General features: G+C 37.6%; 1 protein-coding gene across 15 annotated transcripts in view; it reads left to right on the top strand.

Moving 5' to 3' along the window:
- Positions 1–26510, top strand: part of SYNE1 (spectrin repeat containing nuclear envelope protein 1) — a 316992-nt gene that overhangs the window by 54313 nt on the left and 236169 nt on the right. For 12 of the 15 annotated variants that reach the window (XM_056344229.1, XM_056344228.1, XM_056344227.1 and 9 more), the window contains exons 4-10: positions 9586–9681; positions 11558–11641; positions 15095–15115; positions 15393–15485; positions 17110–17288; positions 19276–19472; positions 19614–19723. In XM_056344229.1, coding sequence (XP_056200204.1) covers positions 9586–9681; positions 11558–11641; positions 15095–15115; positions 15393–15485; positions 17110–17288; positions 19276–19472; positions 19614–19723 — 780 coding nt within the window. Of the gene's footprint in view, positions 1–9585; positions 9682–11557; positions 11642–15094; positions 15116–15392; positions 15486–17109; positions 17289–19275; positions 19473–19613; positions 19724–26435; positions 26484–26510 lie in introns of all 15 variants that reach the window. The other 3 variants (XM_056344232.1, XM_056344222.1, XM_056344234.1) reach the window with 2 other exon arrangements.

The raw sequence follows: 26510 nt of genomic DNA, 5'->3' as shown, positions 1-26510 counted from the left end.
GTCCGTGGTGTGTAGACAGTCACCCAGCTCCTTTGGCCAAAACTGAAAGGTAGCACAGTAGCTGTTATTTCAGCCAGAGGAAATATTTGAAGCTCCTTTCTATGAAACAGAAATATTAGCCCGATTACATAGACTGTTTTTGAATAAAACTTGAGTCAGTTGCTGTGTAGTTAGATAGAGGCATCCTGAACTGGCTAGAAACATAAATAGTGCTTCATGAATCCAGTGCTAAATTAATGATCTGATCTATCTTGTGATTTATCATTAAACTACTTTGCTTCATCTACCAGAACCAAAACCTCCTGTTTTGGTTTTAGCAGAATAAGTACAGTGATTTACACACAATTTTAAAAGTACGAAGCTACAATTGGTACCGGTTTTATCTTACAACATAAGCAGTGAGATTTAATTTGGCTTTCCCCAGTTTTCACACAGCACAGCTCTAACCATAGTTATCAAGTAGTCCAGTAAATTAAAATATTTTAACACCAGAGGTGCTGTTTGAAAAGCATATTTTCGAATCATGAAGATTAATGAATTTGAAAATTGAGCAACGAATAGCTGTAACAGCACTGGTTTACCTTCTCTGCAAGGAATTGGCTAATAATGCCCCCCAAAATAAACAGAGCTGAGCCAGGAAGCCCATATAATGATCTGTCATGAGACTGTCAGCATTTATTTACATTATTGAGGAATGGAACTAAGGAATTTACTGTGAACTGCACTGGCATTGTGAAATTCAACTGTAAGAACAAGGTTGTTTTCCAGACTTCTTGACAGTGGATCCTCACTGGGAAAGAGGTCTGTCCCCCCTGTTTGCTTTGAAATAATTTGGAAAAGGCCCCTGTGCAGTGCAGAACTTTAGTACTGTGTGTATGTTCCATGCACTTCAACTGACATGGAAAGACATTCAGTATTTGCTAAAGTGTTAGCAAAGTGGGCAGTGAACATGTGTCAGAGGAGACAAATAGCTCATGTTCTTCTATTTCCTAATCGTATTGTCATTAATAACTGATCAGTAATATCTAATAATAATTGACAAGTAGGTATGTGTACATATTGTTACATATACGTATGTGTGTGTGCATGTAATGATAAGTTACTGGTAGTAACTCACTAATCCTTGGGAAGAGGCAAAGTTGTGGTGGCAGCTCCGTTAAGAGATTTTGCTCTGGACTGAGCTGTGAATGCCACCCACTGTACTAGTCCTGTTGGGTCGTGAGAGCTCAGGTAAACCTTTTGCTTATGTCATCTAGGCATGTGTTTCTTTAATTGGCCTGATACTGTAAAGGCTAATCAAATGCATACAAATCCAGCAGGTAACCAGCCACAGCCCTCACTTTTAGCTACATGAGGTACCCTGTGGTAATTGTTTTGTGTTAATTCACCCTTTAACAGGTATGTTGTTTCTGTGATACTTTTATTGATGGCTGTTAGCGAGTTTGCTTTGCTGCCTACGTCAGGTATACAGATTAGCTGGTTTTGCTTCCCATTTATGCTGTTACGCAGCCACAGGAGAAGCACTGTTTATAGATTATAGAGATTAAAGTCAACAGAAGTGACCCATGCTGTTCAAGTTTTTGAGTTTTTGAAGCTTAAAGTTTTAAATCTTTGTTAGTCATGTTTTTGGAAAGTGTGGATGTACTTTTTCTGAGTTCATCACAGCTGTGCGAAATACTGGTGGGTCTGTGAAATGCACAGGACTCCCCTTGCACTCATGTTCTGAATTGTAACCCAGAAATTTGATATTTAGGTTATTTGATTCTTATAAAAGATTGTTGCAGGTTTTATTATTTCAGAAGAAACTGGAAAGCTGTAGCATCTCCATTGCCTGGAGGCCTTTGAAACATGGTAAGGAATGAGAAGAAGAAGAAGGAGACCCACTTTTAGGCAGTGTTGTCTGCACTTTCTTGTCTTTGAACCCAATAAAATGTGGAGCGCCTTCCAAAACGGTACCTAGCAAGGAACATCCATGAAGCGCTGAGCTAACACTGACAACCGAGAAACAGCAATACAGGCTTCTGCATTTGGTCCTGTGACTGTCCAAGGGAATGAAGTTACACTGGGGTTTAGTAACATGGAAGGAGATGTAGGGCCAGGCGGGGTGCAGGTGCGGAGGCACTGGCAGGGCGGGCTGCAGGGCAGCCTCTGTGAGGAGCGGCTGGGGCTGCCCCATGCCGGACGGACGCTGCTGGGTCAGGCTGGCCTTGGTGGGCCTGCTGCAGGGTGCAGCTGAGCCCCTCAGCCGAGCTGATGGTGCCTCTGGGAAAGCGTGTTTAAGAAAGAAAAAAAATGCTGCACTGGCAGTGAGAAGTGAGGGAAAAATGTGAGCAACAGCCCTGCAGACACCAAGGTGAGAGCAGGAGGGGGGAAGGAGCCCCAGGCGCCCAAGCAGAGACTCCCCTAAGAGCCCGCACTGGAGCAGGCTCCTGACAAGAACTGCAGCCTGCAGAGGGGAACCCACAGAGGAGCAGGTCTGTCTGATGGACTGTGTCCTGTGAGAGGAACCCCATGGTGGAGCAGGAGAAAAGCGTGAGGAGGAAGCATCAGGAGAGAGGAGCTGTTGCGGACTGATCCCAAGTCCCATTCCCCACCCCTGTGTGCCACTGTCACCTAGAGGAGCTGGGAGCGAAGGAGTGAAGTTGAGCCTGGGGGAAAAAGGAGTAGCTGAGGGGAAGGTGATTTGAATTATGTCCTTGTTTCTCACTATCAATCCAGAATTACTGTGCTGAATTTGACTTAGTATATACAGGCTTCAAAATTCACAGTAACTTACTTCAAATCGGCTCTCTATTTCTTGGCTCCTCTTGGAAGACTTTGGGTTTTTTCCTTTCATTTTTGGAGGAAATTTTAGTACTTGCCATTTTTACTAATCTAGTGAAATTGTTAATAGAAAAAGTAGTAGTAGGAAATAAGAAAAAAAACCTAAAAATTAAAGTATCTGTGTACCTAACACCACAGTTATCTGCAGAAACATTCAGTCATGAATGAGTTTGAAGGTTTTTGAAAAAGTACTGGTAACTGCATGAAATCTCAAAACCAGGGGAAATTACTTTTCTAAGCAAAGATTGATGGGGTTTCACTGTAGCATTTCGAAGATGGGTTTACTGATGGCAAAGGAAAGGAAACGCTGCTAAGGCAGTTTTCATCCTTATACTGTGTTGGTTGAGTAGAGCAAAGGAGGGTTAAATAAAGAGCAGTTTCTGAAATTTTGAAGGGTAGTTATTTGTAAGAAATGGAAATGTGGAACAGATGTGATTTTGATAAGTAGAACCAAGAACAACTAATAGTTTAGGAATATAAAGCAGGATGTGACAGTTTGTCAGGGTTTGCTACGAGTGAAAGATTCTTCACTGCTGATCTTTAAAATCTCAGTATACAGTTTTCTTATAAAAAGTCATGCCCTAATTGAAACAAACTAATTCAATAAATTCATCAAGTAGACTAAAAAAATAATTTTTGGTTTTCTAAATGTAAGGTTTGAGAATATGGATACAAATAAATAAGAAAGAACAAAACAGGTAAATGAAATGATAGTACCAATGAAATTTCTTCACCCAAAGGGTTGTCAATCACTGGAACAGGCTGCCCAGGGAAGTGGTTGTGTCACCATCCCTGGAGGCATTTAAAAGATGTGCAGATGTGGTGCTCAGGGACATGGTTTAGTGGTGGACTTGGCAGTGCTAGGTTAATGGCTGGGACTCCTGACCTTAAAGTTCTTTTTCAACCTAAATGCTTCTATGATTCTATTCATTGAACTTTGTGAAGGGGAGTAGGAGAGAGGTACGAAGTTCTTGTTCTCTCTTGCTCTTAGAGTATAATGCTACCTTTTTAAAATTATGTTTCCTAAATCAAAAGTATGTTCTTTCACGAGCTGAAGACAGATAGCAGACTTGGTATCACGTAATTATGGGACACCTCAAAGAAAGATTGAGATAAAACAGCCATAGCACAAGCTGTGCCCACAGCACAATGTCCCACAGGGAAGGAACACAGAGGAAAGAGCCTCAAGTATGATAACTAACAGGTAGTATAATGCAGCTTCATTTTTGTATCAGCTGCTAGCAATAGGCTGCATCCATCCCTCTGCTGACTAGCTCTCTAACCCCAGCTGAATCTGTTGTGATTCTCTGGTGAAATTCAGCAACTGGAAATCATCTCTTTTCTCTGCCACCCACTTGCAGAAATTGGGTCACATTCTAGCAAATGAACAGGATCTAACTTCTGGCCATCCAGTTTAATTTTTGTGCATCTGTGCAGTTCTACTAATGATAAATGATACTATATGCATGTGTAACAGGACAAGAAGTTTTCTAATTGCATTGTATTCATATTTCTCTAAGGTATTAGAACTGGACCTCCCTCCTCTTAGTCTCAGCCTTCATAGACATAGAAATAATTTGAATATGCTTCTGAGTATCTTTTGAGGCATCTTTTCAAAGTCTTAAGTTTAAAATGCAGAATAAAGTTAGACCAGATATTTCAAAAAGAAGACATTACATCCATTCAGAACAGCGATTACTTAAATGTTTTTTATTTCATTGCCTATGCTGCTTTTTATATAGTGGGTTAGATGAGTAAGCAAGAATGAAAACATGCCTCTGTAAAACAGAGGCATATCTTCTATTGCCTTTGTCATGTTTGGTGAAAGTTTTGGGAAACAGTAGTTTCAAAGCTTTGGAACACAGACTGTAAATTGGTTTAACCCTGTCAAATAATGTCTTTGTTCTCAGGTGTAGGGATACCTTCAGTATTTGTACTCACCAAACTATTAGTGTAAACTCATTAAATAGAGTGAACAACAAATACATATTCATTTTTTTATTTCCATTAAAAGGATGCTCACATCAACAACAACAAAAAAAAAAAGTAAAGAATGGATATCAAACAAAAATGAAACTAAGAATGGGTGAACATTTTTGATTATACTTACACAATGTTTTCATAATGCTGAATTAAACCTGGGCACTAAATCTTACATTAAGGCTTTTGAAATTGCAAACTGATATGTTTTATAGCAAAGAAAGGAAGAAAATGAAATGGGTATATCAAGATTTACAGCTCTCACACACAATGCTGGCAGTGATCGTAGTTTGTTCTTAGAATGTATCTTGGTCTTCATACAAGAACATATCAGTTTTCATCACTGAATTAAGTAATTCTGTGTCTTTTTGTCTTTTTCAAATGGGAAAACAGAGGCTCCCAGTATCTTAGTCACTGACCCAGAAAAAATTTAAGCTAATGTCCATCTTGACTGCATGATTTTCATGAATAAAATCTAACTGGCAGGTTTTTGCGGCAATAGTCACTTGATGTTTTTACTAGTATTGCATGTAACCTCTGAAGTTAAACAGTGAATGTGAAATTAGTTTGTGTGGCAAAATTAATCATGTAAAACTTAGGGCTGAGTCCCTCAGACTTCAGTCATGAAATAGTCATTAACAGTAGTTTATGAAAACCTATGTGCTTAAGGATTTAGAAAGTAAATTGGGGCAGAGGAGTAGGCCAGCTATTACAGAGTAACTGAAATTTCACATTCTCCTTCCTGTTTCCACATGTATTTCCCTTCAGAGACAAATTCAGTAGTTACATAGGTTTGTTCCTGTTTGTGCATGTGGGTAGGTTTTCACACACTTTTTAGCAGTTTTTAAACATTATTTGAAAACCAGTGGAGCAAAAGGTAGTTTCCAATGTTTGCATTGGCATTCATTGTAATTCAGATACCGTTGTTTGTATAGTATGATTTATTAATTGGAGAAGTTAAGTACAGGGTGTGAGGAAAAGATTCCCTTAGCAAAGATACAAATGAGAAATGAAATGCAAGAAAAAGTGTGGGAAGCTTAGCGAGTATACTTTAGTTCCATATCTGAGGTTTGGATTTTACAAAACTTATTTTACTCTGTCAGAGGAGGAATGTCTAGAGATTGCAGGCCTATTATAAATCTTTTTTTTGATGCTTGTCCATCTAATAATTTTCATATGTACCAATGTTCAATTCTTTAAAGTATCCAGAATGTTTCCTGAAGACTACAGCAAATGAGATAAGTTTGTAAGAGCAGCAAGTTTAAACAAATCATTTCCTCATCAGTTCCCATTTGTGATCTAGTCTAAAAACACTTATTTAAATAAATATTTAATATGCAAAAAATCTGGTTCATTAACCTTTAAGATTCATTCCTGATTAATTCATATTCCTCCTACAGAGCACATGAATTTACTTGTACTGAGTGTGCATCTCTCTTTATGACATGACTGTTCTTAAATGTCATTGTCACTATAAACTACTGTGATTACATATACTGCAATAAATGAGTGTTTAACAGAATACATGCGATGCAGTATGTAGCATATCATTAGTATTATTTTGATTTCTTGAAGAAGCTTATGAGAAACCAAAATGAGATACTGAGGCATGTGAAACCTTAGTGTAGAGCTGATAAGTTGTAGATTTAATGTCTGCTGGTTCATTGAAGGATATTCTGAGTTACAGCAAAGAATTTTCTTCAGGAAGTTTATAAATAACAGCTTTTATTTAGTATTATAGGATTTTGAGAGGTTACTTCATATACTTTTTAAATGTTCTTTTTTCCTGGTTTAAAAATTATTTCATTAAATTCTTTGCACAAGCTTTCCAACATTCAAAATACAGTGTATCAGGATCATTGTAGTTGATTGCATTACTAGAGATACACATTTACATGCAAAAAACCAAAACCTGGAGTACATTCAACATTTTCAAGATTACACAATTTTAAGTTAGTTTTCTTTCCCTGCTTTTATCAATTTACAGTTAGTATTTTGTCAGAGCATTAAGGCAACTAAGTGAATAGGGCTAGAATAAAAAGTATTCAATAGATTTTAACTGAATACGTTAAAAAACCACCCTTTCTCTGGAGGCTAACAAGCAAGGAGTGTATAGCTTCACTTTCTCCTTTCATTCCATTTGACATTATATATGCAGCCAAGGAGTAGGTATTTATCCATTCCAGCAGAAGATGTTGTGTTAATCACAGTAGAGGATCTGCCTGGAAAAACAGTCAAACAGTAGCTTGAGCCATCCTGTACGATGGTCCATACACAACAAATGCTGTATGAACTTCTCCGTATCAGCTAGTGTATGTGTATCTTCCTGAATTGTATCGACATGGGGGATAAGATTGTTATGTATGGAATTCTTATGTAAAAGAGGAATCTACTGTATATGCCACTAAAAATATAACACATTCCATCTTCTGAGAGAGACTGGAGCCATAATGATAGGGTAAATTCTATGCCATGTGCCGAGAGTAGTTAAAAAAAAAAAGTGATTTATGAAACACAATGCAGGTCTTACCTCCTTGTAATGTAGGTGTTAACATCTTCAGGACAGTGAAAAACATTATATTATAAAGTGTATTGTGGAGAACATTTTTGGCAGTCTGATGTTAATTTACTTGAATGATGACTTCAGGGATACTTTCACTGCCTTACCATAGTACTATGCCTTGGTTAGGGTGCAAATCTAGTTTTTGTAACTTCTGTCAGTGAGGAGTGACCAGCAAAGGGTGGTTGAGAGCAAGAGTTTGACACGGGTGATCAGAGGTTTTATCTGTAGTGTGAAGCTATACACTGTGGAAACCAGAGGTGCTTCCCAGACTTGGTTTGCATATGAATTTCAGATAACTTGACTTCATCTTGGGGTGAGGCAAATTCTGGCCTGTACCCTGATTTGAGAGCAAAGGCTCAAGCTGAAAGGGAGCTGTGTTGTGCTCAAACAGGTCATCTGGCAGGCACCTTATGGGCACCAGGGTTATGGGGCACTGTAAATCTCACCCTTCAATCTGAATGTATCCTAAATTGCCCGCTGTAAGAACCCGTGTCTCTTCATTACTGTAGAGTGAATTTCAAGGGACGAACCTCACTACTGGGGCATTTAGATAGGTGGTGAGATCTTTTAGGCCTTCACATCCTGTTGGATTTAGGACGGCAGCTGCTATAATCCTCTTGTCTTTATTGCTGAATTGTTTTAGCATGTAATTCTTCAGTATTGTATCATGTGGTAATGATACTAAAACCAAAGCAGCTTCAAACATCAAACAGGAAATGGTAGCATAGAAGGTGAGGAAAATTAATTGTATTTATGTCAATTGCCTGTGATGGAAGACTGGGACAAATTAATCTCCAGTGACCTGTTTGCTCCACTCATTTCTGTGGTGTTATATTAAGGAAGAACATGATCTATTATCTATTGCATTGCTAGGACATAAAAAAGAACTATTATTAAATACACCCTTGTAATAAACTGAAATGCTTCTTTATGTTATATACACAATAAAATAGGCACTTATATTATTGTAGCTATTGGAGCACATCGAATCTTAGGTGAAGTTTGCTTTAGCAGACGAGTTTTTCTTCCACTTTATGCCATAATTATGTCTCACTGAAATATTTGTTCATCCGAACTGAACAGTGAAGGCAGGATGTTTTTATTTTGGAAACTAGAAACCTTTGCTTTCTTCTGGTTTGTTATAGCATTTTTACATTTTTAAGAGCAATGCTTCATTTGGTAGTTTCATCTTTTCAAATCTATGTTTCTACAGAGCAGAAATATTAGATCAAATTGTTGTACAAGAATCTTTTTTTCAGAAGCACCCTGAAAGTAAATTATTAAACCTAATGTAATTTTAAGAATTTTGTAGTGTGATTGTCATTTTAGTGAATTAGCAGGTATGAATATTAGTATTATGTTAATTAGCAGGTATGTGAATGCTGACAAGCTCATGGAAGCTAGAGGGTGTTTGTTTCATTTATTTCAATTGGACCAAGTTTAAACTTTTTGTTTCTAAGAGACATTCTGTGATCATTGAAGTACTGGCCAGATGAGTACCACAGTTCCACAAACTGAAATGTATTTAAGAAGATCAGAGTTTAATAATGTGACCTTGTTAATCAAAATTCCTAAAACATCATCTGTTTACATATTTTTTAAGTGTTTCCATTGTTGTGTTTGTGAATGTAAAGACATGTGTAAAGCAATTTGTTGTAAGTAGAGGCTGACAGTGTTAACAGCACTGGAAACCTGCAAGGCCGGAAGGAGAGGAGCAAAAATAGAGCAAGGTAGTGTAACAACTGTCAGCTGTGAGAAAGTAACAGCATAGCTCAACCAGCTACACTGCTTTAAGGATCTTCCCTTCATATATCTCCTTGTATTGCTCAGACTGAGAAAGTGAAATTTCTCTGACATACTTAACACTAGGCAAAATATGCTGATAGATTGGAATATGACTGTAACAGTACATCTGTAAGTTGTGCATATTTTATAGACTCATAGGCAGTTGTTGATGTGCTTCTTTGGTCGTTTTAGGGAGCAGGAGATTTTTGCATTTTATCATTAGTGGCAGAAAGCATCTAGTGTTACAGTCCTGTGCCAGAAATGTTAAATAGTTAAACAATATGGTGGCAAAGCAATAGTTAAATGACACATTGATATTAAACATTATAAAACATGAAGAAGTGGACCAGTCACTCTTTGTGCTTCTGTTTGAAAGGAAGTAGGATGTAATGCTGGTGAGCCTTTATAATATCTGAAGTCTTCTCCCTTTTCAGCGCAATCCTCCCATGCTGGTGAATGACCTGTTTGAAGATATCAAAGATGGGGTAATGTTAATTGCCCTTTTGGAAGTTCTTTCAGGGCAGAAACTGGTAAGAACTTCCTTCCATCTGAATATATGACAGTTGCATAACTTCTCTAGGATATAATTTTCCAATATGTTTCTATATCTAAAAACCTTACTGTACCATAGCAAAATAAGTTTATTTGTAGAGTTGTCTATCTGGTTACAAAAAAAAAGATTATTACAGACTGACATTCTTGATTTTATGCATTTTCTATTATTTTCATCTTAGTGTTTCATTAAAATTGCTTTTTTATATTAGTCTTTGCAGTTCATCTGGGTGTTGCTATGACATAAGCAATATCTAAACTGCAAGCTATTGCTACACATCTTGAAGAAATGCTGACAGTCTTTTCTGCTTAAATTTACATGTGTCTTTCTGGAAAAAAAAAAAAAAAGAAAAAAGCGAGCCCCTCAAATTTCATGGGGTCTTATATCCATTTAGCTTGACAGCTGTGCTGCTACTGTAAAGAACCTTAAATGATGCCAAATAGCTTTTTCACAGTCAGGTGGTGTGCAGAGGCTGCAGTGTGTACATGGCAAGTAGGGTGCCTCTTGGGAGCCAGGCTAGTTTTGTGCATGTGATGCAGAAGAAAAGCAAACGTGTTTTAGGCCATGGACTCTCACTTGTTCCAAATCAGCTCGCAGATCAGGTGGCAGCATCTGAAGGACCAGAGCCAAGTCTGTCATTCAGCTTACTGTAGGGTTCAGATGTTACCTGTTCCTTCACATGTAGGCAATTTGCAAGTGCCACACTTTTGCCTCTTTTTCATATTTCACCTCTGTTTTGATTGCAGGTGATACCCAAAATTAGGTAGGAATTCAGACTGCAAGAGCGATTTTACTGTAAGATGTGAAAAAAGCTGGAATTAGAAGTGTGTTTCTGCTCTGTTAAATATACCCATTTCTGTTTTGTTAGTATAGAACAGAACGTCTCCCTCTTGTGGCAAAACAGAAGTGGTAAAACAGGAAAAGAATTTTAATGATGGTTCCTGTTACAATGAAATTCACTGAATTGTATCCTGCCTATATGAATTAGTGAAAGACAAGACATATTACAGAACCAGATCAATGTCTGGTTAATTTAAAGGTTATGTATATGAGACTATGATGTTAGTAGTAACTTCAAGAGGAATTTCAGAATCTGTAGCAGGACTTTGTTAAATCCATTTGTAATTTTATGATCACAAATTTAAATTATAATAGTTGTATATTTGCATTACAATATAAGATTAAGCGGCAAATTTCATTCCACTGTAGAGTATTAGAAGCCTAGGATATGTTCTTGATTTAATTCAAAATTCCAGTCTTTTTTTAGCCTACATGTCTGAAGTTCATCAAAATTCATTGTTCAGTGAGGGTATGTCATAGTTTGGTATTTTTAATTGGCAGTAAGGTATTATAGAGTGTGGATAAAAATCCTCTATGTAAAATGTCTTCACTGTAGACTGATTTTTAAAAGCAGCAACCACCTTGACGTCTCCTGTGCAGGCAAAAGCATTTTACTGAGAGAATGTTGCCTTCTCTCAAATACACATATATATATATATATATTTGTGTGTGTGTTTGTGTATAAAAATAGTAGTAGTTTATTTTACATAAGAAAAACAGTTCTGTGATTTGATGAAGTTTATAGGCTGAAGCTGACAGCTTGCATCCTGATGTTTTTAAGATATATATGACTTCTTTATAATCAAAGAATCACATTTACATCCCCTCTATCTGTCAGCCTTCCCTGTTGGTATATGCAAAGATACGATTTGACTGTTTCAAGGAACATTTTTACAAATAAATCAGATGTATGTATGGTATGTACATAGGCATTTATAATAATCTGGAACTTCATTTTTTGCAGTGAATTGGTATAAATCCAATTGGAGTTTATGCTGTTTTTTCTCTTTAAGCCTTGTGAGCAGGGACGTCAGCTGAAGAGAATTCACTGGGTTGCCAACATTGGCACAGCTCTTAAGTTTCTAGAAGGAAGACGGGTAGGTTTGGTAGCATTTAGTCCTGTCTTTTCCTTCATTTTTTTCTTTCTTTTCTTAAATGTATGATTTATATCCACCTACCTGTTCTTATTCTCCAAAATCTGAGCTATGTATGCAGTCTTCAGTTTCTACACAGTGCCTAAAAGCTGCTGTAAAGTAAAAATTACAAGACCCAACACTAATATGTAGCAATGTATAGGGTAAAACTTGTTTTTTCTTATTTTTTTTACTTAGAATAATCTTGGATGATCTTCTTCCTTTTTTTTTTCTTCTTTTTTTTAAAAAATGTGCTCTTCAGCTCCTCATATTCCTTACTATCTTGTTGCTGTTCTCAGAAAAGAACAACGATCTTCAGTTTAGTAGAGGTATTAATTAAAAATTAAAAGAATAGATTTATGGCCTTCACTAGGTTGTACATGTAAAAATTTACTCACTGAAAGTATAGACATGAAAATTTAGAACAACGCAACTCCTTATTAGCTTGGCAGGACTTCAGGCTAATCCTGGATTGATTCTGGTAAAGTCAGTGCTGTGGCCATTTTAGAAATGAAACAAAATATTTTATAAATTTAACAAAAGTCAGAAAACCTAAAACCTCAGTGTGATCTAGGTATCAATATCAGATAGAAACAATCTACTTTTTCCTGACTTTTCTCTCTGTATTGTAATGACTTGTATCTGCTTTTTTAATTAGATTGCAGATATTTTGTTCTTCTAATTTCTGCATTTCAGTTCAATTTTTCTCAATGCAGATGTAACACATGAATTTTATGTCTCCACAGTGCAGCAGAACAGGAGTTGTTGGGGTTTTAAATTCTTTCCCTCTTTAACCTATGGCATCTTGACCTATTATGTTTCTATGATATGGGAAACAATCTTAGCAGGTGTCTGTAGAAAGAAATCTATAAGAATTTTTTTTTAAATTGAAAAATATATGATAAAATCAAAGACAAATATATTCCCAAAGCAAAATTCAGCGTTAGCGCCCAATTTCACTGGTTTATGTACTACAGTTTGTTAACACAAACCGTATTGTGTGCACCCTGAGAGTGGAGGCTTCGATACAAAGAGGGCTGCTCTCTGGTGAGACCTGTATAACCTAGGACAAGGCTGGGGTGGGGAGCAAAAACCTTCCCTAGTTTATGTGTTACAATGTGGTGGGTGACCCAAACTTTGAATCACTCACCTTAGATCCCAGAAATACTGCAGCAGTGCAGCTAGATAACTGACCCTGCTGAAGATGAAGATAGATTGCCAGAAATGGAGCGGCATGTTTTTGCTTCTGATATCTAAGCATTTTTGTCTGGACTTGTCTAGTTATTTTTCTATGTACTTTGTATCAATATGCCGGATTTTTTTCTGGAGGGAGTTGGCAATGTGTGTTGTGTCAGGTAGACTGGTGTGCATTAGCATGTGATCTCTAGTTTGAATCCAGCCTGAAGGATGCATCTATGCACTCTGCCAAAACAGCACAGAGTAACTGCTCAGAGACTAATTTTGTCTTTAAGCAGCAAAGGTATTTATTTCGTGCAACGTCGGGGAGCTAGCCGATTCGCACCGGACAAACTAGCTCCAAACTATGCAGGGAAAAGTTAGGTATTTTATACAGTTTTTGTGAGAGGTTACACAACATCTTTACATACATATTTGATTTTGACACCCAGTCATTCCATTCACAATAGGTGGGATCTAGGTGGAGTAGACCTTTCAATTTTCTTTGTTCAATGATTTCCTGACTTGATGGTCTCCTTATCTCCTTCAGGTGCCCACCTTATCTTTTCTAATTATTCAGAGTACATTCAGTGGAACCTTTTCTAATTATTCAGAGTACATTCCTTTTCTCAACACAAACAGAGCATCATCCAGAGCATTGTACCAAACTCATCCTGACTATCTTTTTTTTAAAGACCTTGTTCCCTTTCAACTCTGTCAACCTTTTCCTCCCAGAGGAGGTGCAGATGCTGTTCAGACCACAAATGGTTCTTCAGCAACTGACTGCAGTCCCTGGTCTGTACTCAAAGGTGAATGAACAGAGATGGGTGGCTGTGTACAGCTCTTTGAGGAGTGCCGACAGGATCTCCTTCCTCCATGGGCTCTCCCATAAATAAAGTTTGTTACACATTTAATCAACTTCCTATTTCACTGTCCAATCAGACTTCTGCAAATACTCCTGTTACATTGCAAAATGCAACTGGCAATGAACAGATACCATTCTGGACCAAACTGTTACTTTTTGTGGTTCTAAAAAGTCTATTTTGTTGTTTTAGATCCATTTTAATGGATTATAAACCAAAGATAACACAATAACTAGACAAGGCAGGCTATGCTTCTGTGAACACTAGCCTAATCAGAAGCTTTAGCTGAGACCCTGTAAATCTTTTGATCTGTAATATATATAAGAAAAACCTCATTTCCTAGAAAAGGAAAGCTTTTGTTGAAATTGATCCAGCTGACAGAAGAGACTCTTGGTATATTTTTCTTTAGGTAGGTAATAGGAAATTTTCCTTATTGCCTGCTAGAGGAGCAAGTAGTCCGTTTTCCCAGAGTTTTGTCAGATTTCTTGGTGGAGAGGTTTGGAAATAAAACCTGTGGGTATTTCTCCTCTGCATCTTCCCAGGCAGACTGTGGAGTTTCAATTCTGAAAAGAGCTTCACAGGTCTAAACAATTTTTTGTTTGCTCTTGCCATTATCTAGTGAGTTTCCAGCTGCTGATTTAGACAACTGCGGTCTTTTCTGTGTTTTGGGGAGACACGTGAGGTCACTTAAAGTCATTCTTCTGCTTTTCTTTAACCTCTTCTCCAAGGTTTTTCCATAAACTTTGTGCATGAACAAGCTTGCAGTGCGTGAACACTTCAGCAGCTCTTCATATTTCTATCATGATTGATGGCAGACTCTTAGTTTTGCTGAGGAAATAAGTGGTAACATATTTGCTAATTCTCCAATAGTACCTGCTTAATTCCATTTCCTTGGGCATTACCTACCTCATAATTTCCTTATACTCTTTATCTCCTCCTTTACTACCTTTTATCTTGCAATCTTATTTTAGGGTGATACTTTATTCAGACTATAGATTAGCATTTGGGAGTTGAGAGTCATGGAATCTGTTCCTGTTTCTGTTGAAAAAGTCATGTGACCTTGGACAACTAATTTTTTCCAACTCTCTTCTTATTGTAAAAGAACTATAGTCAGGTTTGTCTTGCAAGGGACCTTTTTCCTTTTCTTGTTCATTCTTAAACTCACTTTTCTCTTTCAATTCCAAATATGTTTGAACTATAGCAAGAAAGCCCTGTATAATTTAAAATTTGCTTTCCTTACGAACTGTGTTGTAAGATGTGCCAAAAAACGTGCTTTCTTTGCATTGTAAAATTAATTTAATGCATTTACCTAATAATTAATCATTTAATACTTATTTTTGTATTGTCCTTTTTTTTTTTCCTTTGCTTTTCATGCTAGTCCATATACAGAGGATCTCCGGTTTGTACAATGTTTCTATGTAATTTTTATTGTTCTTTCTACTTGAAATTAAATATTTTTTTCTACAAATAATAGCATACAACAGTCTTAAAAGTCATTCATTACCTATAGTGATACTTGTCTAAGAACTGAAATCGCACCATTCAATGATTTTTTTACTTGAGACCTTTTATTTGATTGGAAAAATGCAGTAAAAGTATAAAACCTGTTTGAAATGTGTTTTGTAATATATGTGGTTCCTTCTGTGGGATAATAACATGTTTTCTTTCCTATATAGATTAAGCTTGTCAACATAAACTCAACTGATATTGCTGATGGCAGACCCTCTATTGTCCTTGGCCTGGTGTGGACCATAATTTTGTATTTTCAGGTACTACGTTTTTTATATTTCAGTGTAGCTTGCTCAAAATGGTTCAGATCACCATTTCATATGGACTGGTGTAGTGCCAGTCTTTCACCATAGTTACTTTGTAATTAGCTGAGGATCTGGTAATGATTAAAGGAACAGTCGATGGTAGGGATGCTTCACATTGGTTTTTTTGGAATAGATTGGTCTGGGCCTAGAATGGAATTCCTTCAGCATATTATTCTGCTTTCTCTCAAGAATACAGCAGAAACAAGAATATGGATTCTTGTTACAAGTACCTTTAGCAACCTCAGTGGTGATTTTGCTGTATAATTCCAGTGCACTTGATCTCAGACAGTAATTATTTTCAGACAGTATATGTAAATATGTTGGTTTCACTGGGAGATGCAGACATTTGCAAGGAGGAGAAAAATTAGCTGTGAACGGAGTAGACTGAGAGGGTTTTGAATTTGTAGAGGAGAAATAATTTGCGTTCTGTTGAAGTTAGGTGGGAGGAAAAATTTGTTTTCTAAATCCTGTCCATATGAGTTAACAAAACGAATCACTGCCCAACAATTAAAAAAGGAACTGATTTTTTTGCTGTTCTTTATGGAATTCTTTGGCTTTGACTCTCTTGTGATGTAGCTTTAATGTCTCAGGGATGCTGTTCTTGTAAGTGCCAACCAGTGTGACATCTCAATATTTCAGATCTCCTCAGAAGAAAAGTTAGCCAGAATGATACTAACATTTTAATTTTGATTTATATTTCATTGAGATAATGAGGAAAATTATGTTTCCCAGAGTTACTGAAACTCTAGTTGTCTCCATCAGTTTTAGTTGGGTCATTTTTTGAGCTTTTCTTTAGATGTCACAGGCAGATACATCATTTTAACATGAACAAAAGAAGAAATGCATGAGAGCTGTGGTTCTCATTGTGGCAGACTCATTCGGTGATGTGACAAAACTCTGTTTTTTAAGTAAACAGTACAGAAAATCTTGCAACATCCTCTGGATATAACTTTTTCATGTTAAAAAAACCCCAGATTTAGTCAACTTATTGTTCTTAAGATAGCCAATAATTTTCATTTGATGAAAGGTATGAGATGAATAACTGTCATACACCCTTGGCAAGCACTGCTAGTGCACTTTGCCTGTAGTACGTTCCCTATTTCTTCACAAGATACCTGAAAGCAAAACTGCAACTGAATTTGTGCCAAAACAGTACAATGGTAAATAAAGAACTATCCAGATGAGATCATTGAGGTTGCTTCTATTCTTTAATAGCCTTCTCTGAAATTAGTGGATTGTTTTATAATTTGAGTTCCAGGTAAATGTAAGCCATTGTTTCCTATTTCGATAGTGATTAGTCATAATAGATAACATAGAATCATAGATGTCACACTTGCATATTGTTCTAGTTGTAGGGTGTCAAGAAAGTCAATGATTGCTAGATGTCTTGTACTTAAGACCATCATCTGGGCACATACATTAACGTTTTTGAAGCTACTTTAACGCACAGTTAAATAAAACACAGCATGTTAACCATAGATTCTGCCCAACTTTTTTTTTGTCAGCTGTATTAGGAAAGTAGTTAAGAAACAGGTGACAATCAAGATCATCTACAACCATGAACATTTTTTCCCCACAGATTGAAGAGCTTACCAGCAACCTCCCACAGCTGCAGTCGTTGTCTAGCAGTGCTTCTTCTGTGGAGAGTGTTGTCAGTTCAGAAACAGCGAGTCCCCCAAGCAAACGGAAGGTGGTAACGAAGGTCCAAGGAAGTGCAAGGAAGGCTTTGTTAAAATGGATACAGTACACAGCAGCAAAGTAAGTAACCTACAAATGAACTGAATTTGTATCTGAAGTGTAAACTTTTCCCTCAGATTCTAAACTCTGTCGGTCAGGGATTGTCCTTTTGCACCTCCCTGTGATCATGTTCTTTTTGACAACTGAGGCTGCTAAATGTTACCACCATACAACAAGCAAGTAATAAATAATGATTTACGTTAATTTTACAAGCAATCATATTTTATAGTTTCTGAATAATGAGTAGGATTATGTTTGACACAATGAGGAACTGAAAGGGGAATTAGATGTCTGAATGACAGTGTATTAGTCCTGCTGCCAAAACACTTGATATGACAATGCAAGTCCCACACCGACAGCATTCCTCAGTGACAGAGCTTGTAGGAGCACTAAATTCTGGCACTTGCTGTTGAAAGGCAGGCGATGAAAAATTATGGATATCCTTTGCAGTTTTGTGATAAAAGGGACATATTACTACAAAGTTTACCTTGAATTTTCATTCTTTTTAATCCAAGTTATTTTGGAGTTATTTCTTGCTATCTCCTGTTAACTTAAGAATCATCTCCTTAATTTACTATAATTATCCCATGTTTACTCTGCTTCCAAAAAAGGCATTAAAAAAGCACATGAATTAGATCAAATATCCAATAGTAGTTTGGTGGCTTCCACAATAAGAAAATAATAATCAAAGATGTAAAATAATAAAATGGATTTATTTGTTAAAATTAAGGAATCACTGCTATTTAAAGAGATCTCTCATGGGTAAAGTGTGGAGGCGAAATGGCCAGTTATGGACTAGTGCCTCAAAAGAAAGAAATATAATTGTAAAGATTCACACTTTCTCCAATTCTCCAAGAAATAGGTATATTACTAGTAATTTATAGTGCAATACAGTCAAATTTGACATTTTTCCTGTTGCATTATTGTCAGTAAGAGACAGGCAACTGAAAGTGGTCAGCGGCAATTTCCAGATATGTAAACAAACAAAATAAAAAGAGGTTCATAAATGAAACTGTCAACATTTTTGGGAGGAGTAGGTGAAAGGTGTTGAAAAAAGCCTAGAGGAAAGATGGTACGCTTAGCCTGGCCCTGCTTTACATTGTAATTTGCAAGGGCTAGGTCATTAAAGTCAGTGAAACTGTTTCAATGATCACAGTGAGCTTTGAATGAAACCTTCATTCAGAGTTACTGTTGCTGTGAACCTTCCAATGACAAGGCTACCCTAACAACTAAGTATGTTGTAAAAGGAAGTTTGCATGCTCAGCTGAAGTTAAAAACTGTCTTGCAGTCTGTGGACCACCATGCCTTTCAGAATTATTTTTGAAAGAAGCAGCCAGAAGTGTCATTCATTTCTGGTTACTTTCTCATTGTATATTGCTATTTCTTGATCATTTGTGTTTATTTTTTTGTGGACAGGTAAGTGTTCTGAGTGTTTGAAATTATAGTGTCACTCATGCCTTTCGTAAGAATATAAAAATTTTTTTGCATTGTATTTTCATCTGAACAGCAGTGCTGTCACTGTTTATGCTTTCATTTTGAAAGATAGATTAATGCAGCCTTTTTTTTTTTTTTTTCCTGTGATACTGATGTACCTAACTGAATTGCAGTACTTATAATGAGGGAGATATGAAGTGCTTTATAGTGAGGAAGAGAATAGTGAATGGAGCTGTGTACATCTACAGACTGTGTGTTGTTACAAGAACCTTGAGAACCCTGGTGCATTTCATTTGTTCAAAATACCATTGGCTTACTGCTGCTAGCAAGCTCACTGGAGACAAATACAGTATGTTTATAACGAAGAACTCTTTAATCTTCATAGGTGGAAATGAATTTATGCAGTGGATGGATGGAGCTCTAGTCAACCTGATTAGCATTGCAGGAGCAACAAGTGATTTCGATTTATTGATGAGTAACCACTGGGTGGAGCATCCAGTCTCCTCCCTTATTTCATCTAGTCCTGATGTTGTTGCAAGTTACTTTTTTCTTTTTTTTCTTTGATATTATTTAGGCAAGTTGGAATTGAAATCAAAGATTTTGGACAAAGTTGGAGAAGTGGTGTTGCATTTCATTCCGTTATTCATGCTATCCGCCCAGATTTAGTAGACATGGAGAAAGTGAGGGGAAGGTCAAATAGAGAAAACCTGGAAGAAGCCTTCACACTTGCAGAAACAGAACTGGGAATTCCAAGGCTCCTTGATCCAGAAGGTACCTAATGCATAGTTGAATAAAGCTTGAACTGTCTGTGTGGGTTAAATCAGATGGGCTAATTCATAGTGTTTAGACATTTAAGCAGCATTTTGTGCTATTCAGCTATAAATTGATTTACTGTGTTCTACTCTTGTCCAGATGTGGATGTTGACAAGCCAGATGAAAAGTCTGTCATGACTTATGTAGCCCAGTTTTTGAAGTACTATCCTGATCCTCATCATACCATGACTGATGTGCAGGAGAATGATGTAAGTTTCTCTTGCATAACTGTATGAATCAGTTTATCTTGACGGGGGCTTTATGAATACATACATCACATACATGAATGCATACAATACGTACATACATTACAGCTTTCTAATAGTTTATTCTGTTTCCTTTTGATGAGTGTTCAAGTGAAAAGCAAACACAATAGCAAAACTGGGAAAGATCAGCTGAGAATAAAGGAACCAGTGTTGCAGATGTTTACTAGTAGATGGAGAAAACAGAATGATGATCCTGCAGAGATTTTCCTATTACCGGCAGTAGGAGCCAAAAGGAACACAAAGAGTTACTGTAGAAAGTAATAAACCAATGGATCCTGAAGTTCCCTAAGAGATTTTCAAGCATAGCATCAATGAGATTGCAATGATTTGTTACCTGAAGCAATGTGTTATTTCTGTTCTATGACACTGCATTTCTGGATAAGAGCAATAGTCCAAGAGATTGCTTGGGATAGTCTTCAGGATTTTAGGCTCAGGAGGCAGTTACAGTTTTGACACAGCATTCTTTTTATTGCACAGTGTTATCTGACTATTCAAGCTAGGAAATTGTTTTCAGTCATGTTGTCTTGTTTTTTGTTTTGTGTATGCTCTAGTGCATTCACTTTGCAGTAGAATGGCTATACTCAGTGACTCCGAGTGATCATGACTCACTTCCTAATCCTGATCATTTGCTTTCTTCATGGCAAACATGGGAAACACTGCTGAGACAATCTGCTCAACCTCAGCAAGAGAGAAAGAGGACTTGTTTTTGTCTGTGTTTCTTTGCATTTCCTACAGAGCTACAGAAGAGCTTTGAAAGGAGTGAATCTCCTTCCTTACGGCTGCGTGTGGCTAAAGCAGCTGTAGCTTTGCTGTCTGATTCCATTGCCTGGAATTTTTCATTTTCCTTGTTGCAACATTGGTCTCAGGGCATACATGTGCTGATGCCACAGGATCTCACTGACAAATGGGGCTAGTGAAGCAGAGGGAGCGAGCACTGAAGCCTCATGCTGTTGCCTGTGGCAGGCTAAAGCAGTTCTGTTGTCCGCATACTGTGGCACACAATGCAGTCTCTGCTGCCAACAGCCTCAGCCAGGCCTGCTGCCTGTGCTGGGGTTGGATTTTGAGGAACAGTATCACCACCTTCTCCTGAGCTTTGTTCAGAGACAGTGTAGGAGAGTGCAGGACTGAGCCACTCCACCCTCTGCCTGCCTCTGGCTATACCCACAGAAATGATAGTGCGTGAGCTCTGAAAGGGAAACTGCTGAGTTGCCTCCAGAATTCCCAGTGAATTACTAGGAAGTGAAACAACACAAATTCATCAGTTTGACATGCTTAGCTCAAGACCAATTCCTCTTCCTAGATATTGCTAAGATATTCCAGTAGCACTCCAGGTGAATTTTTGGTAGAACTGCTGGTCCCCTGCATGTCACACTGCAGAAATCAGTAATTCCCGGACTTTGCAATGAAATAATTCAACATTCCACTAAATTTCTAATGTCATCATTCTTTGTTTCCTTGAGGAAGAACTATATTAATTCTCACACTCCTGATGGAGTGCTTGGCAGTTTGAGACAAACTCCACTTCTCCAGTGGATTCTCCAGTCAATAACAGTGATAGGCCCTTGATTTTTTTCTGACACAAATTCTTCTAATCCATCTCTGGAGAAATTCTCATCAGGCACCTATGTCCCCTCTATACCTTGCTCCCTAGTACTGTCCACCATAACTTCCAGTTCCCTCACCTCTGGTCATGGTACAAAATGGTGACCATGTGGCATGTGATGGGTTGAAGGGAAGAAGATCTGGATGGATCCAGGCCAGTAAGAAATGCACAAAAGGCCCAGGACCCCAAGTGGTCACTGTCCCTGAAACAGTTAAAATACATAGAAAAACAGCTGTCACATTAAGAAAGGGGGCTTTCTCAAACTTTATATTTGATCAGCCTGTCGGTTTCCCAGGAAAGATGAGACCCTTGTGTCTGACCAGCCTTTGTGCTACCTGTGTTATGACAGCCCACTGTATCAGAAGGTGATTCAACTAACCTATTCAGGGACCTCTGCTGACAGCATCACTGAGTCAGATCCCTTATAAAAACTACTCAAATCTCCAGAGGTTTATACAGAATTCATTTCAGCTGAAGATTTTTATTATACAAAATGCAAGTTGGTGACAGAATAAAGTTCAGAGATTGCTGGCGATAATACACTGACTGCAAAACAAGCTTAAAACAATACACTTAATAACAGCTAGCATGAGTTAGTCATAGAATAAAGTTCTTACCTAATGGGCATCCCTATAGAGGAGGAGAGGTTCAGCCCATCAACTGATCCCAGAAGTTACGATGGAGTCTTGGCTAACTTCTCCTCTTGTTTTCTTACTTTTTATACTTCATAGTACATTGCATATTCATTATCATACACAGGATTGGTTACAAGTTTCTTGCTTCTAATGCAAATCAGTAAGCATCCTCAGGTAGCACTACTGAAGTTCTTTACTAACTACCCATGCTCCTCAAGTGGGGATTTGTCCTTTTTCAGGGGAGCCATTTGAGTCAGAGGTTGCGATCTCCCACTACCACAATTATCGTCCTATTTTCAACTAATTTTCTGTTGATGTCAGTGAATTGCAACGCTTTATCAGCTTGTCTCCTGTTATAGCCAGAACTTCCTCACTTGAAGGCTTCTTTCTGTGTAACTTAGATAATGGTGTTCTTTTCACTATCTGTTCTTTGTTTCTCATCCTTCCCAAGGCTGACTCCCTTGATTAGAAGTCCCTTGATTTGTAACAATTTTAGAAAGTCAGATTGACCTAACTTTGTGGATAGTTTTGTTTTAACATATAGTTAAATACTAAATCAGTGTGGTAATTCAAGAGTTTAGACAATTCCCCCCCTTTCGACTTATTTCAGTCTAAGACCAGTCTATTTTCTTTACATTTAGGTGGAGCTTGAGTGACTCTTGTCATACATATTTTTGTTACTGATTGGTTTCATGTATCCAGTGAGGGGTGGTAGTACCTTGGAGATGGGTAGCTTTGGCATGGAGGTATGCATTAGTATTGCAATGAGATTATTTCATCTGAGGAGAGTAATTTCACCACAATGGTTGGCTCAGCAGTGGGCATCTCATATATTTTTCATTTGACAATTTCTATGCAGCTTATCAGCTGTGTGGTGCCACAAGGTTCCCGTTCCTGCAGGGAGTACAGCAGACCCTGGCCACAGTGTCTCCACACCGCTCTACCCTCTGTTACTCCCATCAGCATGTGCTGAGCTGGCAGGGTGTGTTGCTTAGGGAGCTGTGGTGATGCAGATTCTGTGCACGCCAACCGTCCTGAAAGCGATAGCTGTATTTTACCCTAAAAAGCTTTCTGTAATACTATGCTTCTGTCAGCTCCCAGTTTTCCCTAATTCCCCTCCCTCCATGCCCCCCAAGTAATTTTCCCACAATAGTACAATGCTTTCATCCATTTTGGAGTGGGTAAGTATAAACTCTCAAGTGGCTAAAGTTTTTTGCACACTTTGGTATTTTATTACTATAAACTTTTGTATTTCTGTCACATCACAGAGAGAGAAGCTTATTTTGCACTCAGCTTTTTTACTTATGAATTTTCAGTGAGATTCTGTCAACAGTTAATCAAATTTCTTGTACTTAGAACTTGCATTTTAAGATATTTGATTTGTTCTCAATAAAATCATAGTGAGAGGTTTGGCAGTCTATCATATATACATTCCAACAAGTGTTAGGATCGTAGTTTACACAGTTCTGGAGGGGAAGGGAAAGAAGACAGGAGTTAATGCAGTCGATCCTGTTGACTGCAGGATACTTAGATGAAACAAAATATCCAGATGATCTTCAGCAAAATAAAAGTGTCATTTGTACTACATGATACTTATGGGGAGACTCTAATGCTTAAAATCCAACAATGCAGTTTAAAAATACAGACACGTAATATTGCATTGCATATTTATACAGTATTTGGTGGGAAAACTGAAAAACATTTCTCAATCAAATATTTCATAATCAGATATCTTGTAGAGTTTTTTTCACTGAGTGCTTTCACATGTTTTAGCCTAAATTCTTAACTGCATATGGTTTGGTTAAAATTAGGCAAAGGATCATTTAAATCACCAGGTTAAATAAGGCTATCACAACAGCAGATCCAAATTGATAGTGTTGCCAGCAACTCAAGAGAGATTGCCAGCTGGTGAGGACACGCTTGGAGGGCTGTGTCCAACTGGGTTCCTCGATACAAGAGACATGGACATACTGGAGTGAGTCTAACGAAGGACCACAAGGATGATGAAGGGACTGGAGCATTTCTCCTATGAGGAGAGGCTGGGGGAGCTAGGGCTGTTCCGCCTGGCGAAGAAGAGGCTCAGGGGGGTCATATAAATGTGTATAAATACCTGAAGGGAGGGTGCAAAGCGGATGGAGCCAGGGTTGTCTTCATGGTGCTCAGTGATACCACCAGAGGCAATGGGCACAAACTGAAACACAGGAGGTTCCCTCTAAATATTAGCAAACGCTTTTTCAGTGTGACGGTGACCAAGTACTGGTGCAAATTGTCTCGAACGGTTTTTCCATTGTTGGAGGTATTCAAAAGCCATCTAGATATGGTCCTGGGCAACTGGCTCTAGATGTCCCTGCTTGAGCAGGGAGTTTGGACCAGATGACCTCCAGAAGTCTTTTTCAACCTGAACCATTCTGTGTTTCTGCAATTCTATGATAATATTTAATAGCTTAGTTGATATAGTTAAGGTTATTTTTAATGAAACAGCAACAGTAGAGATCTTCTTGCAGTGCTAGAAGAATGTTCTGTTCTAAATGGCAACATATAAGCATGGAGATTTAAATTCCTTTAAAAAATAAAAAAGTGGGTTTTGTTTAGGAGAGCAAGAGCTATTTTCTTTAGTGCTAAAGGAAACATTTGTGAACTTACCACTTTGCCAATTTAAGGGAAATCTTTTTTGGTAGAAGTAACTGCTTGGAATCATAGTATGGCAACTGACTTTCTTGACCACACAAGCCATTTAAGTACCTTTTCTAAAGTCCTTTCTGCACCCATGGTTATTCTGATATTGACCTTGCTAAATTAGTTGACTGGAAAAAATGTAAAGGAGAGAGTACTTCTTTTCTTAGTGCATAGAGTTGGCAGTGAATCAGATATATTTGTGTGACTATATAATCCATTTAGATTGAAAATCGATTTGTTCTTTTTCAAGAAGTGTTGTCCATAGATTCTGTTCTAGGTACACAAACATATGCAAGATCAGACCAGACATGTAAGATTGGTTCATTGTGAAATTGCCCTTTTATGTTTTCTGGAAACCATGTAAGTGAATTGAGTGCCCTTGTGATCACTACAGCTAACAGTGCAAGGCAGAACAGTATCTGTTGTCTCTTTTCTTCTACTGACCTGGAGTATCCATGTCCATCATAAAGCTTTCCTCAGGAATTTTGCATTATTTGTTTAGTTTACTTATTTTAGACAGGATTCATCCATCTTTTAAGAATCTAAAAGCTAGGTATTTACACTCCCTCTGTAATCAGTGAGAGATACATGGCATCTTTCTTAATATGATATCCTCAATAAATTGTCTTCTGGAAGTTCATGCTGCATAGTATTTCAACAGAGGTAAAACTGACTCAGATGAATCCTCCCCTTAGGTAATAATAGATAAAATGTTGGCAGTTGATTAAAAAGAAATCCAAACATGCTTTATAGTCTTGTGACCAGTATAATCCCCCGATTCTTTCTGTCTTCCCCCTGAAGTGTAGTGTAAGGAAATACTTATCACAGAATGGTAGAATCCAGGTACCTGGGAGAGAACCTTGCAAGACTCTTATCCCTTAAACTCCTGGGGTACTCTTAATTTCTTATTTTTCAAAATTAAGCACTTTTAGGGTGTATTCCATCTGACCTGTGTTAAATGCCTGCTGTAGAATGAGATGAATTGGGCAGTAGATGCAACTGTTTTTTTTCTATCTGTCAAAAAGAACTGAAAGAGTTACTATCTATTGCAGTTGCAGATCCCCACATTAGGTCAGAAAAATCCTACTTCAGAGTGCAGTGTGTCTGGGTGTTTTGCTGGGGTGTGTGTGTAGATTCCCAACCCTTTCCCCCTGCCCTCCAGCCAATTCAACTGCCACTGTGTTTCCTCAAGATGTGTTGTCCACACAAATTCCTATTCATCTTCCCTCCTGATTCAATGCTCATTTTATAAGGAATCTCCATTGGAAGAACTGGAGTAGTGCTTGAACCTTATACCTTATTTGTGGTCAGAGGAAACAGCTATTTGCTTGTGCATTTCCAGAATTAAAAGGGATCTAGTATCTCATGCATGGGCCAGCTATACACATATGTGAACTTGTGTAGTTAACACATCTCAAAGAATCAGAGTTATTCTAAGGTAAATAACTATTTTTCCAGATAAAATAAATCATGTAGTGACTAGTAATCTGGAAATCAGATCTGATACGAAAACTACTTCACTAGATATGATACAAAAACATGAACTTGATAGTATTTTAAGTACATCTTGTAGTTTTACATTTTACATTTACATTACATTTACAATACAAGTACAATCTTGTATTACACATATGGCTTTTATTGTTCTCTATGGACTTTCTGCCTGCTTTGCTTTATTCTGTTTGCTTCTTTTTTTTTTTTTCCCCTCCTTGTTATTTTCCTGTTTGTTTCATGTTGCTAGGAACTTCAAGCAATCCCAACTTTTGTCATTTCTTTTATGAAATTTAAGGTAAGGGTAATGTGCTACAGAATAATT

Source organism: Falco biarmicus, chromosome 6 (genome assembly GCF_023638135.1).
Source record: "Falco biarmicus isolate bFalBia1 chromosome 6, bFalBia1.pri, whole genome shotgun sequence".
NCBI classification, from domain to species: domain Eukaryota; kingdom Metazoa; phylum Chordata; class Aves; order Falconiformes; family Falconidae; genus Falco; species Falco biarmicus.
The sequence above is the reverse complement of the archived record's forward strand: the minus strand, read 5'-3'. Positions and strand labels throughout refer to the sequence as shown.